Raw genomic sequence first — 20,474 nt, 5'->3', positions numbered from 1 at the left:
TAACTTTAAAACACTTTAGGAACCTAATGGATCCCCTTAAGACCTCCCCTTAAGACATTAGTTAGATTACTCATGTCCTTCCCTTAAGACCATAGTTGGATTACTTACATGACCTCACATTAAGATATTAGTTTACTTATATTACCTCCCCTTATGTTCTACCCATGTATCAAAAACTATCAAAGCATAAACCTTGGACATTACAAATAATAAGTAGGAGGATGAAAGTAAGAATGCATCTACTTTGACAACCACCTCACCTCCCCACACTTTCTAAGAGGAAGACATATATGTTGTATCGAATGATAAAATTGTTGATGATGGAGGTTGTTGATCGTGTGCATCTAATTGAGTTGAAATCCAAAAAATTAAAAAGGAGATGCAAATTATGGATGAAAGTTTTCCATAGGTGGCTCACATTTCTTTGAAAGTGATGCATTCTTTTGCAAACACTCTTTGTCTTTTTGCGTAGGAAAAGTAGAACAAAAAGGACCTAGGAGGTGCTTCTTTTAAGGAACTCTTGAGTTCCTCACTAATGATTGGATGAAATTGTTGCCGTCCAAATCTAGGGAGAGCGAAAGCATAAAGAAAATTAAGGGATCCTCTCGTGTGTTAGTAGTTTAGGAGACATGGCCAGATTTGGTTTGAGGCATGATTTTGGTTAATATTTTTTTGGCAATCTATGGTTGATCCTTAAAGAGCTTTACTCTTGTTTAAGCCCTTTATGACACCTAAGACTTTTCACCTTTTTGTACTTTGCTTACAACTACCGAACTTTTACTAGTTATGTTAATGGTTTAAGGACTTTGGATCTTCTCTCTCATCCAAATGATGGATCACCGAGTGTGATCCATAACGTTGATGCTAAATGAACACAGACACAATCGAATCTAGAAAAAAATTGCTTTAACACATGGATTGTGGAAATTTGAGAATGTTAATTGACACCACTAGTTTAATGTTAGGAATAAATATAGCTATCACGAAACTTTCTAGTTGGTATATCTTGGTTACTTTGGGTTTGACTCTAAATATGGTTGTTTTTCTTAAAATCAACCCATGGGTTTTATTTTTGATTTTAATCGGTGTTGGTTGATTATTTACTATTGACATGTTGTTAGTGGTCTTCATATCCCTTTGATTTTGATGTGTTATTTAGTGGCTTTGACTACTATGGTTGAAGGATATAATTAAATGTTACCCCCTAATTTTTTGAATGTTTTAATATCAAAAACAATAAATTGCACAAATCTTTCTTAAATGATTGTTGAACAAAAAAATATTTATAAAAGTCAAGCTAATTCTAAATTTAATATTTAAAATTCAAAAAGGTCAAGTCTATAGTAAGATTAGTCTAAACATGAAACTAATCTCATATAATAGATATAATAAACATGCACATGATGAATATAGTGAAATGAGTTAACATATAGATATAGTAAGAAATAAGTAAATGAAAATAAACTATTTTATATAAAACTATACTAATTTATCAATATTTTAATACATCAAAACACTCTCCTCGAAATAAACACCAAATTTGAAAAAAGGTAAACTTGAAATTCATCGTTACAACTAAACAACCAAACTGAAAAATTCTAAATTTATTTATAAATATAGTAAGAAGAAAGTAGGATGTTTGCATGCATGCATAGCATTGAATTTTTTTGAAAAAATTAAAAATAGAAAATGGAAGGAGCATATATGCCATGTGCAATTCTTTCTCTGCTTTTCTCAACAATAATCATCCCACATTAAATGGCACTGAAGTATGCATGTATATTAACGGAAGAAGGTAAGAAGAAAGAAGAAATAAATAAACAATATTTAACCGCCTCCAAATCGCTGGCAGAAACAAGAAAGCACGGCGCGGGATTTGGCCGGTGATGAATTTAACGGGTAAATTGCTGTTTGACCGGATCTTCTTATTGTAAGGAAAAATAATTTTGGTTAAATTTATTTGGTGTGTGCACCCTGGGGCTGCTAAAACAAACCCCAAATGGCTTGCAGCCCAAGCATATAATCACCGCCATATTTATCTTCAAACTTCTCCACCTTTTATTTTCCCTAATTGTCTGTGAATAAATTCGTTTCTATCGTTCTCACGGGGTTTTGATTGGGTTAATTTGGCGTAGGAATTTTCAGTTAGGGCGATTCCTATGCTGCGAATGGTATGTACTGAAAACCCTTCGTGATTTGAAAACAATAAAATTGGTGGAGGTTTTGGATTTTTGTACTGTAATTTGCAAGCAATTATTTTCCTTCGATGTGTTTGTTGGATGAGGAGGGTTTTGGACTCTGATGGTTCTTTCAGTTGTTATTCGTAATTGTGAGAATATTTGTGTGGTAGGAGTTGTTCCTGTTTGTGCACTTCCTTGTTCGATTAGGGTTTTGGATTTTGTTGCTACATCGATTAAAAATCGCATTTTGGATCTTTTTCCGTCTAATTTGTATGAAGATTTTGGATTGTTCTCCGCCATTTGTTTGATGTTTGATAAATTTATGGTAAGTTTATATTGTGGGATCTGTTTTCTGTGTTACTCTCTTTCTTTTGCTGCCCTTAATATGTATTTATTTGGGCGATTGAGGGTTTCGATCGGCGGGTTGGTTTGATGTCATTTTTGTGCTGAATTTGCTTGTTCCAATCCTTGAAGGGGGGGTTTCTCTGAGAAGGATTTTCCGGAATTTAGATTTGCTATTGTATCATTTTCTGTTTCTTGTGCCTCAACAGATCCTAGTTTTCGCTGCCCTTCACTTTCATTCTAAAAGTTATGTAACTATGCTTTGGTTTATTTCCTCGGAAAATGTCGAATTTTTCCAAAACTTATATCAACTATTTTTGCAACATTCATATATTTATTTTATCTGTCGTTCATTGGCCTATTCTTTTTGGCCTGGATAATTAAGGCTTTCAAGTGACTGATCATGTCAGTTCTTTTTAATTTGGTCGACTTATGTTGGATATTGGATATTGCCTTTACCGTAGCTTGTGTATTTTAATCTGTCTGATCATTTTTTTGCCTGGGCTGTAAAGAGAATTGTGCTCTATACTTTAGGAATAAGTATATCTTGGTTGTATCTTTCTTTGGAAATTTTGATATTCTAGTTTCTCCAGAGTAAATTTTAAGTTGTTTACAAAAACCTCCTGTTTATTTTTAGTTTCTTCCTTTAGTTATCCACTGTTTAATTTAATGAAGCAACAATGTATCACAGTACCTTGAATGTTCTTTGGCTTATAAGCCATTTTAGAGCAAGTGATAGCCCGCCAGATTCTTTGTGTGATCTACAGTTAACCTTGTCCAGGAAGCATGTCCGTTTGGCTTCCATCTGTGTCACCTTCAATTATTCCTCTCCCATATCACTAGACTTTGATTGAAGTTGACACTTACGCTTCCAAATAGCCACTGTCTAGTGATATGGTAGAGCAGTTAATTGAAGGCTGCAGTTATGCTCATAACTGTGGCACATGTAACAGGTTTGAACTCAAGTTCAGATAATTCAATTGATCTTACTTAGCACCAGAGAATGTCTCGCTGGGATTTTTGCTATTAGCAAAGTCTTTTCTTGGCTATGATCTTTGTAACATGCACAATTGGTTTGTACTCAATTGATCTCTCTTTGTGCTGTATTTTTGTTTGCTGGAACTCTGATGTCTGTATAACTTGTCTATAAGCATTGATATTCATGCCCTTTCTATGATTTATAAGGAATCTAACCATGACCCATTGAACTTTGCACTTTTAATCTTTGCTTTTTTCACTTAAGATCCTATGTGGTATTATTGGTATATTGGACAATAGTGAGTTTTGTCTGCAATCTTAAACTGTTCCATAAGGAGTAAAACTTAGGTCTGTGAAACATGTATTCCGACTCCAAGTATTTCCTGAAGCTTTACATTTAAGAAGTATAGATTACTGTATTTTTCCTCATTTGTCTTATGACTCAAAGTGTTTTTGAAATCCTCTTTGTGTGTGCTTCTTTATCAACAACATGCTTATAAAAGTTCCAGTAACTGATTTTGTTAAATTATGGTGGTTCCTTTTATTTGAGTGATTTTGAGAATTTTTCTTGCTGTTGTTTGCGTTTTTGGTAGCATTTAAAAAAACTTATGATTCTTCTAAATTACTGTAAATATCCTGTAATTAAACTTTAGCTTGTACTTGATTAAGGATGATTGCATTTTTATTTTCTTATTTTAAGGGGTGGTCAAATATAAAGTGAGATCCTCTATTGTCAATTTAATTACTCTATTTGGTATTGTTGGTTATTGCTGCTAGTTAACACAGAATCTTTTGTTTAGATGTGATACTCGTAGCTTGCATTCACTTGTCTTTACAGTATGAGATGATTCGAAGTTTTTTGACTGCTAAACATTTTGTCACAGTTTGTGTAGAACAATATAAAATTCTTTGAGAGTGTCTTTGGCATGCTTGATTTTGATGGAAAATGGCTATCCCTACGGAGAATTCATCTTCTCAATCAACACAAGACATGGTTCAACGCCGATACAAAAAGGTACGCCATTCAACTTCTGGTATTTTCTGAGGTAGTGCACTGTGGTTTGGTAGGCACCACTCTGCTTAGGCTTGAATATTTTGATATTGTTTTTGTTGGTGATAAGAAAGGTTTTACAAAACCTTTTGTTAGTGCCTTTCTGCTCAATCCCATATATATTAGTTAAGATGCATTTGAGAAACCTATATTGGAAATTGTCTTATATCTATGTAACACGTTTTGCATATTGTCCCGACTCCCATCTATCCACTCTGTTGATTTGGGATTGTAAAGGTTGCCTGTTATGCAAATTAATCATATGAATCTGCTGACATATTTTTTGCAAAGGGTCATATTAGTGTAATGAAAAAATGCCGAGCGTGCCAAGATTGGAGTGTATCTATGTTTCTGCGTAAGTCCTTAAAAGATTTTCCTTAAGCATGGGATTCAGATATTAATTCCTAGTTTGGTTATGCTTTTGGTACTTACATGAAAGCTAAGAGTTTGTGAAAGAAAACTGGACGATTAAAGAGGAAATTGAAGGGATGCAATTAGAAATTTGAGGGATTATTCCCAAATAGTTCAACTGGAGTGAAAGGCCATTTTCATTTTAAAGTATCTGCCTGATGTAGGAAATTGTGACATGAAAGCTAAGAGTTTGTGAAAGAAAACTGGACGATTAAAGAGGAAATTGAAGGGATGCAATTAGAATTTTGAGGGATTATTCCCAAATAGTTTGACTGGAGTGAAAGGCCATTTTCATTTTAAATTATCTTCCTGATTTAGGAAATTGTGCGCTGCTTTAGCAAGCAAGAACAGCTTGCTCTGGTCTTAGTTCTACTGTATCCAAAATTATTTTCATTTTAGAATATCTTCCTTTTTTGGTACATCACACATAGCTTTGCTAAGTGAAAAAAGACCTTCATGCCCCAGTCTTAGTAAAATACACGCATCTTGTCCCATTTAGAATTTTCTCAAACTTTCCATTTGTGTTGGCATTAAAAACAATTGAATTATTCCTCTGTAACTTCATATTTGTTCAATTGTTTGTGATTAAAAAGTTTAAAGCAATTCAGAACGATGAGATGGAGATCATAGAATATTTATTAAACTTGATTAAAATCTTTTCAAATAAGATGACTGCAACTGATTTCAAATAGTGTGAAACTCAGAGAAAGTTGATCTAAATTTAAATTAAAAGATTATCAATCATATTTTTGATATTAGGTGCATATTATCTGTTGGTTTCTAAAGGTGACCAAAATTTTCCTTTGTCTAGTCATTTTATGAAATTAAGTTTAATCATATGATGCTGGGAGAAGTCTAATCAAACATTTTCAAACTTGGATATTTTTAGTGTTGTCTTTTCAGCACTTTTCTTAATTACTCCCTTTTGAAAAATGCTAGTTTTGTATGTCTTGATTTTGAATGATCATGTTGAGCTGGTAGAACTATGTTCCTGAATCTTTTGTATTGGTTACTAGGAAATCTGAATTCTTTCTTAGATTGTGCTTCTCTTTTCTGACTATTAGCTATGTTTTCTGTTTGCTTGATTTAATAATTATCTAAATTGTAAGTTCTTTTTAGTTTGGTGGAGTGATTTGTGTGCATTTTCCTTTTTTTTTATTGCATCAAAGCATTTTTTTGTAATTCTCCCAGGTTATGGACTTGGACAAAAAGTTGAGGGATGCGGTTCATGCAAAGACTCCTTCTGATCCTAATATTTGGAGTCAGATGCGGGAGAACTACGAAGCTATAATACTTGAAGATCATGATTTTGCTGAAGCAAAGGAAATTGAGCATGCACTGTGGCACTTGCATTATAAGCGTATTGAGGAGTTTAGAGCTCGAATGAGGAGTGCTGTTGTGGCAGCTGGTGGTAACAATACAACTCCGGGAGGTAGAAGTGTTGTGAGGAGAGAACAAGTTAATAAAATCCGATCTGTCTTCAAAAGTTTTCTTTCCGAGGCAACTGGATTCTACCATGAATTAAATCTAAAGATCAAAGCAAAATATGGATTTCCAGTTGATCCCTTTTCTCAACAAAGAGAAGATTATTTAGCTTCTCCAAATGATAAAACTAAGTCTGCTGATTTGAGGAAAGCTCAGGTTTCTTGCCATCGCTGTCTGATATACTTAGGAGATCTTGCTCGATATAAGGAATTGCATGGAGAGGGAGACCCTTCAGGTCGGGATTTCAAAGTTGCAGAAAGCTATTACATACAGGCTGCTTCACTCTGGCCAGCAAGTGGGAATCCACATCATCAGGTTTGATATAAATTTCTCAACAAACTGTCTTTTATGTTGATGCAATAAGGAATTGATGTTACAGAAATTGTTGGTTTGTTGCTAGGTTAGCTTACTACTGCTTTCTTTTTTTCTGAACTATATTTTTGCAAACATTTTATAATTAACTGTTTATCTAAGTTCAGTTTCATGAAGGGTCAGTTAAAAATAATTGATAAGGTTCTTAAACTGAAATATTTTATTATGATTGTTGATGGCTTTTAGCTTGCTATCTTGGGAACATATATGGGGAATGAATTGGTGGCAGTCTATCGCTATTTTCGTAGCTTGGCAGTAGAGGCGCCATTTTCTACAGCAAGGGATAATTTGATTCTGATATATGAAAAGGTATTTATGTATTTGTAATGCAGTGAATACTGATTCACGGCAATTATTGAGTCTATTTTATTATTTATGCTCTTTAACAATTGCTGGTTTCAATAATTATTCGGAATCTAGCTTGAAATTAGCATTTTTTTCACTATCTTTCATATTTCCCTTTTTTTGTATTTGTTTCTATAATTGTATTATGGTTCTCTATTTTGTTTTCTTTTTACATTTTCGACATTTTTTGGTGTTATCCCCTGTTCACCCCATTTACTGCAAATTATCCAAATTATCTCAATTTCCTTAATTATAAATTATAAAATATAATTTTATTTTTTAAGAAACTCCTCCGTCTCTTATTTGGTTTGTGTATCCCTGTATCCATTTTGGATACATATCTGATACAGCCTGGATACAGTTGGACAGTGTATGCATGTGTGCTCCAAAAACCTTGATTTTTCAACCCTGTGGAATACTACAAGATTTGATTATTTTAAAATTTGATGTAAATTTGCCCAAATTTAATTTTAAAGAACTTACACATGCAAATTTTTTTGGTATAAAGAGAATCTACATCAAAAGAGAAGACAAATGATATGTTTTTCTTTTCTTCAGCAACCCATTTTTTTTGGGTTATCTCCCAATGCAACTCTACTATTTTTGCATATTTAATGTAGCACACGTCTTTTTTGCATTTTGAAGTAATGCAAATATCCTGTTATATCTTAGAAAAAAATTCTGTCAAATATATGTGTGTGTTTTTTTTATTAATGTTGTATCCGGGTGTATCCATATTGGGGTCTTAAAAAATGACCGTATCTGTATCTGACGCCATATCTGTATCTGTGTCCATGCAACTTTGGCTGTTGTTATTCTAAATATATAATTATCATAATCATTATAAGTTACATATTCCTTATTATATAATTATTATTTTATAGAATATCCTGTAGCTTATTATTATAAGTTTAAAGTACTGTATTTTTCTGTTAGAATATGTTATATTCTAATTTGAAACCTCTTATTACTTTTCTCAACTCCTTTGTGCCAAGAGATGTAACCTACAGTGGTAGCAAGGGGTATGGTGTGCAGTTATGGAAATGAATTCACAATTTTTTTGTAGAGCTGGCACTTGTTTTTCAAATATTCCATTAAATATTTAAAATAAATATTGATGTCCCCAAATGAAACCAAATTAGTTAAAAACAAATTACATATGAGTAAAAACAAATGAAAGAATTAGAAAACAAATTGATTTACAAAATATTCAATTATGGCTTTTCCAAAAATAGAATAAAATGTTAAACATGTATTATCGAATACTTTTTCCAAATAATTTCTTATAAATATTTGACATTTGTGTCCTTGTGGCTATACAGTAATAAATAAGATTGTTCTGAAGTAAAATAAATCTTTAAGTATATGAAATTGCACAATATCATTTTATACCTATTTGTTTATGTATTTGTGTCCACATGCGTCTCTGCATTATTTTAACTTTAAATAGGCAATAAATTTAATATTCACATAGATGAAAAAAGCTCTTCTAGTGAAAGATAAAGTAACAATCTAATAAATATACAAACTTCATCTATGTGAATATTAAATTTAATAATTTATAACAATTTAAGGATGTTATTAAGATATTTATCTTATGTTACTGTTGATTAGTAATCTCACTGCCTGTTTAATTATGAACATCATTAATTATTATAATTTTATAGAAACCAGTTGTTAATTGTTATCAATTTAAAAACAGTTTCTTATATATATATATAATGTTTATATTAACTGTAATATATTAATTCAACCTTTCTTGTTCTACATAATATAATGTTATTTTACATACCCTCCCACTTTCCAATTTATTATTTTTTAATTTAGCTTTTGGATCTCAAATGTTTTTATTGTTTGTTTTGAGTTCTTGTTTCCAAGCCTTTCCTATATAATTATTGGCTTGTTCTACAATCTTTTCTTAATTATTGCCCCTCATCCTTATGACAGTACACGGAATGTGATCTGAAATATTGATATAGAAACTCGTGCATTTTTGTTTCAGAAGCTTTCCAATTCACTTTTTTCAATAAGTTCATCTACTAATTCCCATGTATATTGTTATTTTGGTTTGTGCTATTCAGTCCTGTATGTATTCTTATTTTGTTTCATTGTGCTTTTATATTTTGCTAACTAGACATTTTATTTGACTGGCTTATTTTCAGAATCGTTTGCATTACTCTCAAGTACGTGAAGCTGAAGTAGCCCTCATTAAGCAGATACCTGCAAAAGTTGCTGGAAGAGGAAGGGGTAGAGGAAGAGGGGATACAAAGTTTGTTGCAAGGGAAGAGAAACAAGACCCTGCTATTAAGAGATTGCAGGTGAACATTGCGGAGGTCAACAAGACCTTTCGCATTCGGTTTGTCCGCCTTAATGGGATCCTTTTCACACGCACAAGGTTTGTTTGTTTGTTATAATATTCTGTTCCTTGCAGTGTTTTTCTAATGCAACTGTCTTTTCTTAGTAAGTCTCATTTCTTGTACCAGTTTGGAGACATTTGATGAAGTTTATTCTTCGGCTATAAGTGAATTTGAGGAACTTATTTCACCTGGAAATAGTTCAGAGATGGGAATTGGTTTAGATGCATCAGCCAGCGGTTCCATGTTTAGTGGACTTGTGGTTCTCCAGCTCTTGTCAATTCTAATTTATACAGTTCATAATGTAAATGCTGAAGCTGAAAGCAGTAGCCTGTCTTATGCAGAAATTTTGCAGCGATCTGTCTTGCTACAGAATGCTTTCACTGCTTGCTTTGGATTCGCAGGGTGCATTATTAGCAGATGCTTGAATGTGGATGATGTTTTCTCATGTCCATTCTTGCCAGCAATATTAGTCTTCATGGAATGGCTGGCCTGCAGAAGGGATGTTGCATTGTGTAATGAATCTGTTGAAGAAAAGCAAGCCAAGGCAAGAACACTGTTTTGGAAAAAATGTGTTATTTTCTTAAACAAATTATTGGACCTTGAAAAGGTTTACCAAGATTCTAATGGAGGTAGGTTGGAAAAAGAGGTCACTTTCACTTTGCTTAACGGGTACAATGAGGAGGAAACAGGAGGGGTTGCATTATGGGAGGATTTTGAACTAAGAGGATTTTTACCATTAGCACAAGCACAGCTTGCTTTGGATTTTTCTAAACGACATTCTCTCAGTGGCAAGAAAGAAAGGAATATACGTGTGCAAAGGATTCTGGCAGCAGGGAAGGCTGTTGGAATCCTACTAGAAGGCTCTGGGCAAGGAATGTATTTTGATGCTGATATGATGATTTTTCATGTTGCTGGCAGCTATCCTGAATACAAAAAGAAGAAAGAATCTGAAGCCGTCAAGCCAAAGATCACAAAATTAATGAACAATCTTGATAATCATGTACAGGTGACTGGACCTGATACTGTAAAGCAAGATATATCTAACATAGAGAAACCTGTTGTCAGTTCTTCAAATGCTATGACTGTGAAGTCAGATTCAGATAGAGAACAAGAAGAAGAGGATGAAGTAATTGTATTCAAACCTATTGTAGCTGAAAAAAATCCAGTTCCAGCAGTTCTGAACTCACAGCAGTCATCTGTCACTACTAGTGCAAATTTAAATCTTCACAATACAACTGCAGCCATTACACCTCAAGAATTACAGCAAAAATCAAATGTGATCTCTTCGGTAGGTATCCCTTTTCATATTTCTCAGTGCTCTGCCTCATTGGCAGCAGGAATGGACTTTCCTTCTTTAGCTTATTCAAATCCTCAAGAAGTCTCAAAGTTATTTGGAGGCTCTCAAAGCACTGTAGATCATTGGTCTACTGACATTGGATTATCTGCCCCTGGAATTGCTAGCTCTCTTGGTAGCTGGGGTATAACAGGTTATGGTGTACCATTTGCAAACAACCATACAAGCCTCCCAAGCATGGTAAATGTAAGTCAACAATCTGCTCAGCTTGTAAATCAAACAAATCCTTTATGGTATGGAGATCATGAGGCACATGTTCTGGATGGGATAATAAACTTGAACCTCCATCAGTTTGCAGGGAATGGGTCTCTGTTTGGGTCAGAGGTTCCAGCAGGTAAGAATGGAAAAGATGAAGTTGTTCCCACAAATAAAATCACAGATCCATCTCAAGATTTGCATTCATCAATTCCACATGATAGTGGAATCTCCATTGGTGCAATAGCTTCTGGTATGTCAGGGAATCCAATCTTAGGCGACCCATCTTTAGTCACACCTATGACATACACGAACCAACAAAAAATATCAGCTGAACTGGAAGTAGCAAAATCTGAGGTACTGCCACGATCCGAGATTGGTACATTAACATCATCAACTACAAGTGCCACTTCGAAGACTTCAAGCATCCCTACAGTAAGCTCTAAGAAGGGGCCTGTGAGTAGACCTGTTCGACATTTTGGACCTCCACCTGGCTTTGGCCCTGTACCCTCAAGACCACTGGATAGTAAGGTTGATATAATACGTGGTTCTGCTGCATCAAATGTAAGTGATAAGGTGACTCAGAGAAATGAGCAACCCCAACTGGATGACTACAGCTGGTTAGATGGATATACACCATTGAATAAAGGAGGGAGAGAAGAATCTCTTGTGCCTCATCCAGCTTACTTCTCCTTGCCAATGAATGCCAGTCTGATCAACGCTGCTACAACATTTCCTTTTCCAGGCAGACAGGTTCCAAATATGAAGTTGTCCGAAGAACAACAGCAGCATCTTCTATATAACAGGAGGAGCCAAGAACAATCATTGTGGTCTGAGCAATTCTTTGGTCGAGGTCCTTAAGTTTAACGAAGTCACGTTTAGTAATGAATTGGTATGTTGTATATGAATTATGACTAAAGATGGATATAATGTTTTATAATCCTACCTGTAGTTAAAAGAGTCAGATTATAGTCACATTTACTTCTTTAGAATGTGGGAACTTTTGTCAGTATACGGAAGTCCTTGTTGCCTTTGGGTTATTCTTAGCTAGGCATAGGATTCAAATTTTTTTTTCTCGTGAAATTGTGATTTACGATTAGGATTTCATAATCGTATATGTGTGCTTGTTTTGACAGGATATGCTGTTATCATTACCTGGGATATGCATTGAAGCTTTTGATGTCTGGCATGCTCTGTGGCTTCGTTGGAAAGGATATCTGAGCTAAGTATTGCCCATCAGTGATCTATAGGGCCGACCAAGTCAAAGGGATTTCACCTGAATCTATCTTCCTCACGGTCAATTATGTGATAAGTATCTAGATAAAGTTTGATTTGTCATGTCTTTGACATTACTTGTTGGATTTGCTGGCCAGCTGGTTCTTCAGTGATCTTTTTATCAGAGGCTTAGCAAAACGTGAGGTGGTACATTACCTCCAAAGAGCTTTATGTGGATTAGTAAATTATTCAGCTGGAGGTAGTGACATCTTGGTGGGTTATTGAACAAAGAAAGAAAGACACAACGTTCATAGTATCCTCTATTCATTCTTTCCAAAGGCTTTGCAAATCAGATCGAGAATGTGTCCTTCCAGTTTGAACTTTGAACTGGAAATATGGGAATCAAGGTTTTGAAACTGCCATGTTTTACAATGATCAGAAGAATTTCTCAGTGTGCATATGGGCTGTGATCCCACTACATTTGCCAAAGAGAATTCAATTTTCTGTATGTAGGGTTATAGGGTAAAATTTATTTGAATAATACATGGGTTGAGATGTGGAACGTGCTTGAACTGGAGATTTGATCGCTGGGTTCTTGCAACTTCTATCTCTCTAGTATCTTTGTAGTAGTAGTGTTTCTTCGATGGAGAAACTTGATCAAATACTGGCTTAAATGTTCTAGCTGTTATTAGTGACTGAAATCAGAGTTGGGTAATGTTTCCTGGCTATGTGCGATCTGATTTTGAGGACATGTTTTAGTGCAAACAATAATGGATGTATGTTTGATATGACAAATAATGTCATTATGTTCTTGTGGATATGTTTGCATCATCCAATCCATATGAGCAGCTGCTTTATTATTATTGAAATTTTGAAATCTCTGCGTTACCTCTATTGAGTACCTGAAATGTGGTGTTGCTGTTATTTTTGGCATTTGTGTTATCCTGGTTAAATATTCTGAATCATATAATCTGCCTCAATTCTCTACATGCCTCCTACTTTCAGCAGCTGTGATTTTGTTTGCTCAGTTGAGACTGTTATAGCATTTGATATCTTAGAGCTATAGTCCTAACATTGTGGTGTATGTTTTGAAGTCCGGTTCAAATATTTGTTTGGATAAGTATTTTCAAAAAGATGGATGTATGACATGAATGATTGTTGCCCTTTATAGTCAGGATTATAGAACCCATGGATTCTGTGATGAATGTTTTATGCCATAACCACTGCTAGAGCTAATGGTAGGCTATGTGACACCTGTTTTTGTTCAGTTCAAATCTGCTATCAGTATTGAGGGTTCAGTTAGCTCTGGCATTGAGGTTTGAGGAGAGTGCTGGAATGGGCTTCTAACTACTGGTTTGCCAAGGATGTGTATGCAAACGATGAGTGTCTTTCTTGTCAATATTGATCTCTTTTTTGTCGTGCCATAGTATCTAAATTCTCATTTGTTAGGCTCTGCCAAGAAGTGTTTCCATTTTCCCAAGAAACATGTTTAATTTTTCATGGTTGATTTTCCGTCCAACTCTCAAATATGAGAAATAATTCAAAATGTCATTAAGTTCTTCTGGATATGTGTGGTCATTCAGTCCATATGTGCAGCAGCTGCTTTATGATTAATGAAACTTAGAAATCTCTGCATCACATTTATCAAGCATGTGAAAGGTGTCATGGCTGTTCTTTTTAGCACTTGTGTTATCCTGGTTAAATATTCTAAATCATATAATATGCCACACAATTCTCTAGGTGCTTCCTACTTTCACCAGCTGTGATTGTGTTTACTCAGTTAAGGCTGTTATGACATTTGATATCTTTAGAGCTATATTTCTAACATTGTGGTGCATGTTTTGAAGTCTGCTTCAAATATTTGCTTGGATCATTATTATTGAATATTTTTTGCTATATGATGGATGTATGACATGAATGATTGTTGCCCTTTAGAGTCTAGATTATAGGGGTTGTGGATTGGCGAATTATATATAGCATAACCACCGATAGAGCTAATGTTAAGCTATGTGACACCTGTTTTCTTCAGTATTGAGGACTTGATTAGCTCTTGCATCAAGGTTTGAATAGAATGCTGGAATGCGCTTTTAACTATTTTGCATGCAACATTGAGTGTTTTCCTTGTCCATAATGAACCGTTTTTTGTCGTGTTATAGTTTCAAAATGGACCATTGCTTAGGTTCTGGAAAGAATTGTTTCCATTCTGAAGAAACATGCAATTTAATTTTTGATGGTTGATTTTCTGTTTGAACTTGAAAATGACAAATAATTCAAAATGTCATTAAGTTCTTGTGGATGCCTGCATCCTTCAGTCCATATGAGCAGCAGCTGCAATCAGAAATCTCTGCATCCCATTTATCAAGTGCCTGAAAGATGGCATGGCTGTTCTTGTTGGCATTTTTGTTATCCTGGTTAATATTTTGAATCATATAATCTGCCACACATTTCTCTACTTGCCTAGTACTTTCTCCAGCTGTGATTGCGTTTACGCACTAAGGCTGTTATAGCATTTGATATCGTAGAACCACTTTTGTAACATCGCGGTGTGTATGTTTTAAAGTCCGGTTCAAATATTTGTTTGGATCATCATTATTAAATATTTGCCGAAATATGGATTTATGACATTAGCGATTGTTGTCCTTTAGAGTCTGGATTATAGGAGCTGGGGGAGCTGGGGATTCTGTGATGAAAGTTATATTGCATAACCACCGCTAGAGCTAATGGTAGGCTATGTGACACCTGTTTTCTTCCAGTTGAAATCAAGTTTTTCACTATTAAGGGCTCGGTTAGTTCTGGCATTGAGGTTTGAGTAGAATGCTGGAACGGCCTTCTAACAACTAGTTTACTCATCTGTTCAACTCTAGTATATTTTTATTCTTGTAAAAGCTAATAAGTAACGATGAGTGTTTTTTAGTCAATTTTGATCCCTTTTTTGGTCGTGTCATAGTATCTAAATTACCATTCCTTACGTTATGCAAAGAAGCGTTTCCATTTTCCCGAGAAACACGAAATTTAATTTTTGGCGGTTGATTTTTTCTGTTTGACATGATTATTTTGGTTTTCTTTATGTTTTGAGAATCTCAAATACATTGACTCTAGTTTTCCGCCTCTAGAGTTTTCAAATTCCCTTACCCATATTAACCTGCCAACGAGAATGGACCATAGGAACATGTGAATTTTCCTCAATAGATTGTTAGGTGAGCGGTTGTGTTCAACTGCTTAATATAGGCGATCCTTACAGGGTTTTATTTCTGTTATAATAATTATTACGTGTTTATCTGGCCTTAACACACGTAGGATTATTTTGCAAATAGTCCAGGGCAAGGGTAAAGGGCAAGGGTAAAGGTTATTATTATGTAATGTAGTTTTTAACCTTTATTATCTTTAACATCCTTTCTCTACGCTGCTTGAAACATAGCTCTCCAGCTACCTTCTAATTTTCTCTCTCAATAGCAGTACGATTTTCAACAGTATAATTATTAAACAATCTAATTATGTTGATGGTACTTCTTACTTCTTTATCTTCGAGGAGATTAATATTAAAAGCAAAACTGCTAATCCCTTCTCTTAGGGGTCCAATATGGTAAATTGTTCCACAAGTAGGATGATGATCTGATAGTGTATATGGTACACTTAGACAACTATATTATTGTTTACTTTCCTAAAATAAAATGCATCCTTATTAACATAGAATCTATCTAGTCTGCTGAGGACCCTTATTTTCTCCTTGTTGGAAGTTGGACTAAGTAAACCAAATACCTCTGTGGTCAGACCTATTATCTATTAGGGATTAAGATAATCCATATTTATTTATTAATCTATACCAATAAAACTTCGCAATACCTTTCCTCTCAAATTTGGTTCCTCCCAATCTGACCTGTGCTCTCTTTAACATGTTTAAGGTTTCTCCATAATCCATGGGATGTCATCCAGCAGGAACATCTAGTTTTATGTATCAATTCAATTCACTCCCTGTAATCATTGGCAACATATATGGAACAAACTCACTTCCTCTTTCAATTGTGGTGTGATGTGTTTATCGATGATCTACAATAGAGGAGTATTGTTGCAGTTACAATTCTGCATACAATGTGAATAATTTCTTTCACCAACTTTTTATTTTTCTTTGGAGAGTGCTATTCATTAACCGCAGCATCATTACATTGCTATTAATAAACCTTTTATCTATAAAAAAAGAAAAAGAGAGTTTTAACACGCCCAAAAAAATTACATATGGATTAAATGTTTTATTTTGTTTTCATTAACAAAATAATAATAATGGTCGAATGTAATTGTTAAAGATTAATATTATATGTGTATCATTGAGGGTGGGTTTTGATTTTTTTTTGAAAATTTCAGCATTTGATCTTCATGCTCTGTATATTTTGTGATCGAAAGCAACAAATTTTTTAAGAATTTTTTTCTATGTTTTCGTGAATCTGAAATAGAATCATGATTGACTTTTTTGTTTTTGTTTTTGTCTTTGGTGCATTTTGTCTGGAGATTAGCCCGATAGAGCTCTACTATGTAAAGACTAAAGGAGACTAAAAATATTCTGAAAGTGATAGAGGGATAAAAAGATATATTAATTTTTTTTCATTAAATATATGAATACATTACTAAGATGATTTATGATTTTTAAAGTAGGTAACAATTTAAATATATGAAAAAATTAAAATTTAGAAGAATTTTGAAAACTAAGAACAATTTAATTATGTGCAAAATAAATATGCTTCGGAAAGTACAAAATATCTTATTTCTTTTATATATTGTAGACTTTATATACTCTTTAATTCAAAAATTTTAATCTAGATTTTGCAACTTTTTGGAACCATAGAGAATACCACACCCATTATAATACATTTGTCCAATAAGAGTTCACATCCCTGCATCACTTGATCATGCTTCTTTGCAGGTATCTTGAAACAAATGGTTGTGCAAAGTTTGGTTGCATACTTTGGAGGCTCTCTTCTTTGCTCATCTTCCGTATGCATCCTTAGCGCTAATACTTATGCAACAACCTTAACCCAACTACAAAGTTATAGTTCATAGCTTGATGTTTTAATTTTAATTAGTTTTGTTTGATGGGCTCTCAAATTTTGGGGCTTGGTAATCTATAGTCAATATGATTATTTTAGCAATGATGATTTGCAATGAAAATAGAGATGAGATGATTGGAGGTTCTATATAGTTTTTCAAGTATTTCATAAAAAAAATAATGGATGGTGGTGTTGGAATATAATATTAAAAAGAATTTGTAAAACAAATTTATCTAGAACTTATTCCTCCTATTCATAATTAATATAGAATAGAGAATGAATTGGTTCAAATGTGATTAGTTTAGATTCTCAAAATAGAACTGCCCTACAATAAGCCCTACCATAAATTGCCCATTTCCTACTACTCTAAGGCCTAGGTGGGGATGTGTTATTAGGTGTGATAGATTGTGATGCAGAGATAAACTCAACAGAAGCAAAAACAAAAGGAACCAGCACCAAAAAGAGATAGATAATAATATTCTTCTAATTGATTAATCAAATGAACAATGTATACACTTGCTTTCCTAAAAAATTCTTCTCCTCGTAACTTCGTATCCAAAAACATGACTAAACCTTGCTAGGACGTTCTACGAAACATTCTAGATTATTACAAAATAGGAAAACTGACCCAAAGAGATCTCTTGCCAAAACAACTTACAGAATGTTCTAGATCATTACAGAATAGGAAAATCGACCCCACAATGGTCTGGGCACATCCCAAGAAAAGACCTTTATGTGGGTGCTTCTGCACCATACACCCGGGAACAATAGAATCCAATTCCCTTGGATTGTCCTTCCTCTTTCTTGTCTTCCAATTCCTTCGTATTTGTTGTTTGTACTCTTGCCAAGTACCCAAGTCAACTTTCATATTTTCATACAACTTTTCCACATAAGAATTCAGGTAGAACTCTTGAAAACCTGCAATAAATGGATTAGAAAAAGCAAATGGGACCTCATAATATATGAATTCATCGATTTGGTTCACTATAGGAACCTTTGCATCCTTTTTTTCGACATCTTTATGCTGCAATATCTCCATGTTTGGAGACAAATTCATCATTATTTGAGCCTTATCTATTCTCTTAGCTTCATCACAAGTTTTCTTCCTTGCTACAACTATTATCCTTTTGATAGGCCATACCACTTTCTTATTTAACTTCAAATGCCTTCTCTTAGTTCCATCAAGAACCATCACATCCATCTCCTTTCCATATTTATGAACCTTTTCATCATAAGGCTCATCAACAATTAGCACTTCCATATCTTTTCTATCTTCAAGAACATTTTTATCATAAGTTTCATAAAAAACTATTTGATGCTTACCTTTTATATCATCATCAATTTGTTCACCTTGTCCTTCTAATTGACAAGTCTTCTCTTCATTGGCAACCAAGTTCTCTATTCCATCTTCACAAGCTTTTGTGATCTCAATGGATTGTTTCTCCAGATCACTATTTTCTTTTTCCATATTTTTCTTCGACTCCTTTTTGAGTCTCTCTAAATTTTCTTCCCCTTTTTAAAGTTCCCTCATTGGGAATCTTATTTTCTCTTCTATCTCTTGATTCATTCTAGCTTCCTCTTTTTTTTCTCCTCTTCCTCTCTTTTCTTTTTCTGAAAATCACAATATGAAACCCATGCATCCAAAAGTATCCTCTTATCATGAGATAAATCCTCTCTTGCGACCATTTTCTCCTATCTAGGTTTTCTCCACTCAACCTAGTCTTTTGGCCCCTCTAGAAGTTCTCTTCCCAACCTGTCACAACAAACACAAACTCACAATTCACCTTTGCCTAGACCTTTTGCTGAGCTCTGATACTAAAAATGATGTAGAGATAAACTCAACAGAAGCAAAAACAAAAGGAACCAACACCAGAAAGAGATAGATAATAATATTCTTCTAATTGATTAATCAAATGAACAATATATACACTTGCTCTCCTACAGATTTCTTCTCCCCGTAACTTTGTATCCAAAAGCTTGACTAAACCTAAACCTAAAAACTATATTTATACTTGCTAGGATGTTCTACGAAACATTCTAGATTATTACAAAATAAGAAAATCAACCCAAAGAGATCTCTTGCCAAAATGGTTTACAAAATGTTCTAGATCATTACACAATAGACAAACTGACCCCACAATAATCTAGGCACATCCCAAGAAAAGATCTTTATGTGGGTGCTCCTACACTTGATTGTGTTGAAATATACAATTTAAAAGTTATATCGTATACTGTTAATGCTATTTTGTTATAGTTTTTCAAGTAAACAAATAATAATAATTTATTTATGTTAATTGTATTTAAAATTAATAAAATTGATCATCTATAGTTAATTTTGAAAAACTAAATGAAACTACTATTTTTACAATTTAGCAACTTTAATGATGTGATATCTACTTCTAATTAAAATTTTGATATAATTTGATATTTATTTTATTAAAAATAAAAGAATAATTCTTTCATAATCATAAATTTCTTGAATTCTAAATAAGCTCATATTATCGTTTATTTGTTAAAACATGATAAAATATAATATAACTAAATTGTTTAATTAATCTCCTAATTTGTTTTAGTTTCCTCCCTTTATTTTAAACTTCTTACTTGGGAATGACTTTATATAATGCAATGGCTCTCTTCATTTTTTTTAAAGATTTAAAAAAAAAATATATTTTTTTGAAAATAAAAATGAAAAATCAACCATTCTAAAGGCCAATTATAGAGTTAGTGGTGACCTTCTTAGCATATTTCATCTAAGGACAAAGGGTTTCAAAAAATCAAAATTGAAGGAGAATTCTAAAATGCAAGTATAGGCATTGCATATGGTAAAATCTCATGACAAGGACATGACTCTGGCAATGTGTTAGTTTACCAAACATGCATGTGAACACGATAGAGCTTAGAAACTATATTTGTCACTGCCTTGAGTAGAATCGTGTCAAGATATCTTAGACATGCAATTGCATTCTCCTCAGACTATGTCAAGTACATCTACGAGGTTTCTATATGTAGAAGACATATTAGTACTAGATTCTCACATCTTACCAAAGATGTATTAGCCTCGACTTTTTCTCTCCCATCACTTTTGATTGTAACTATTTGTCTCCTACACTTTAAGAGGTACTGCCTTGTGTACATATTCATAAACTTGAA

At 33.7% G+C, this 20,474-nt stretch overlaps 1 protein-coding gene across 3 annotated transcripts; it reads left to right on the top strand.

Annotated features, from left to right (window-relative positions):
- Positions 1-1,766: 1,766 nt before the first annotated feature.
- LOC149559023 (nonsense-mediated mRNA decay factor SMG7-like) lies at positions 1,767-13,103 on the top strand. Of its 3 annotated transcripts, none has more exons than XM_089832984.1 (8): positions 1,800-1,899; positions 2,146-2,171; positions 4,385-4,515; positions 6,154-6,762; positions 7,006-7,128; positions 9,327-9,559; positions 9,648-11,962; positions 12,207-13,103. In XM_089832984.1, the coding sequence occupies exons 3-7, from the start codon at positions 4,447-4,449 to the stop codon at positions 11,929-11,931; spliced, it is 3,318 nt and encodes a 1,105-aa protein (XP_089689110.1). In that variant the 5' UTR covers positions 1,800-1,899; positions 2,146-2,171; positions 4,385-4,446; the 3' UTR covers positions 11,932-11,962; positions 12,207-13,103. The 3 variants fall into 3 exon arrangements, with proteins under 3 accessions (XP_089689111.1, XP_089689110.1, XP_089689109.1); XM_089832983.1 differs by having other exon boundaries at positions 1,884-1,899; positions 2,136-2,171; XM_089832985.1 differs by lacking the exon at positions 2,146-2,171 and having other exon boundaries at positions 1,767-1,899.
- The last annotated feature ends 7,371 nt before the right edge of the window (positions 13,104-20,474 follow it).

This window comes from Cupressus sempervirens, chromosome 5 (assembly GCF_028749045.1).
Source record: "Cupressus sempervirens isolate cs-2001-9-10 chromosome 5, ASM2874904v1, whole genome shotgun sequence".
Lineage (NCBI taxonomy): Eukaryota > Viridiplantae > Streptophyta > Pinopsida > Cupressales > Cupressaceae > Cupressus > Cupressus sempervirens.
Note: the sequence above shows the minus strand (reverse complement) of the source record. Positions and strands in the feature narration are given on the sequence as shown.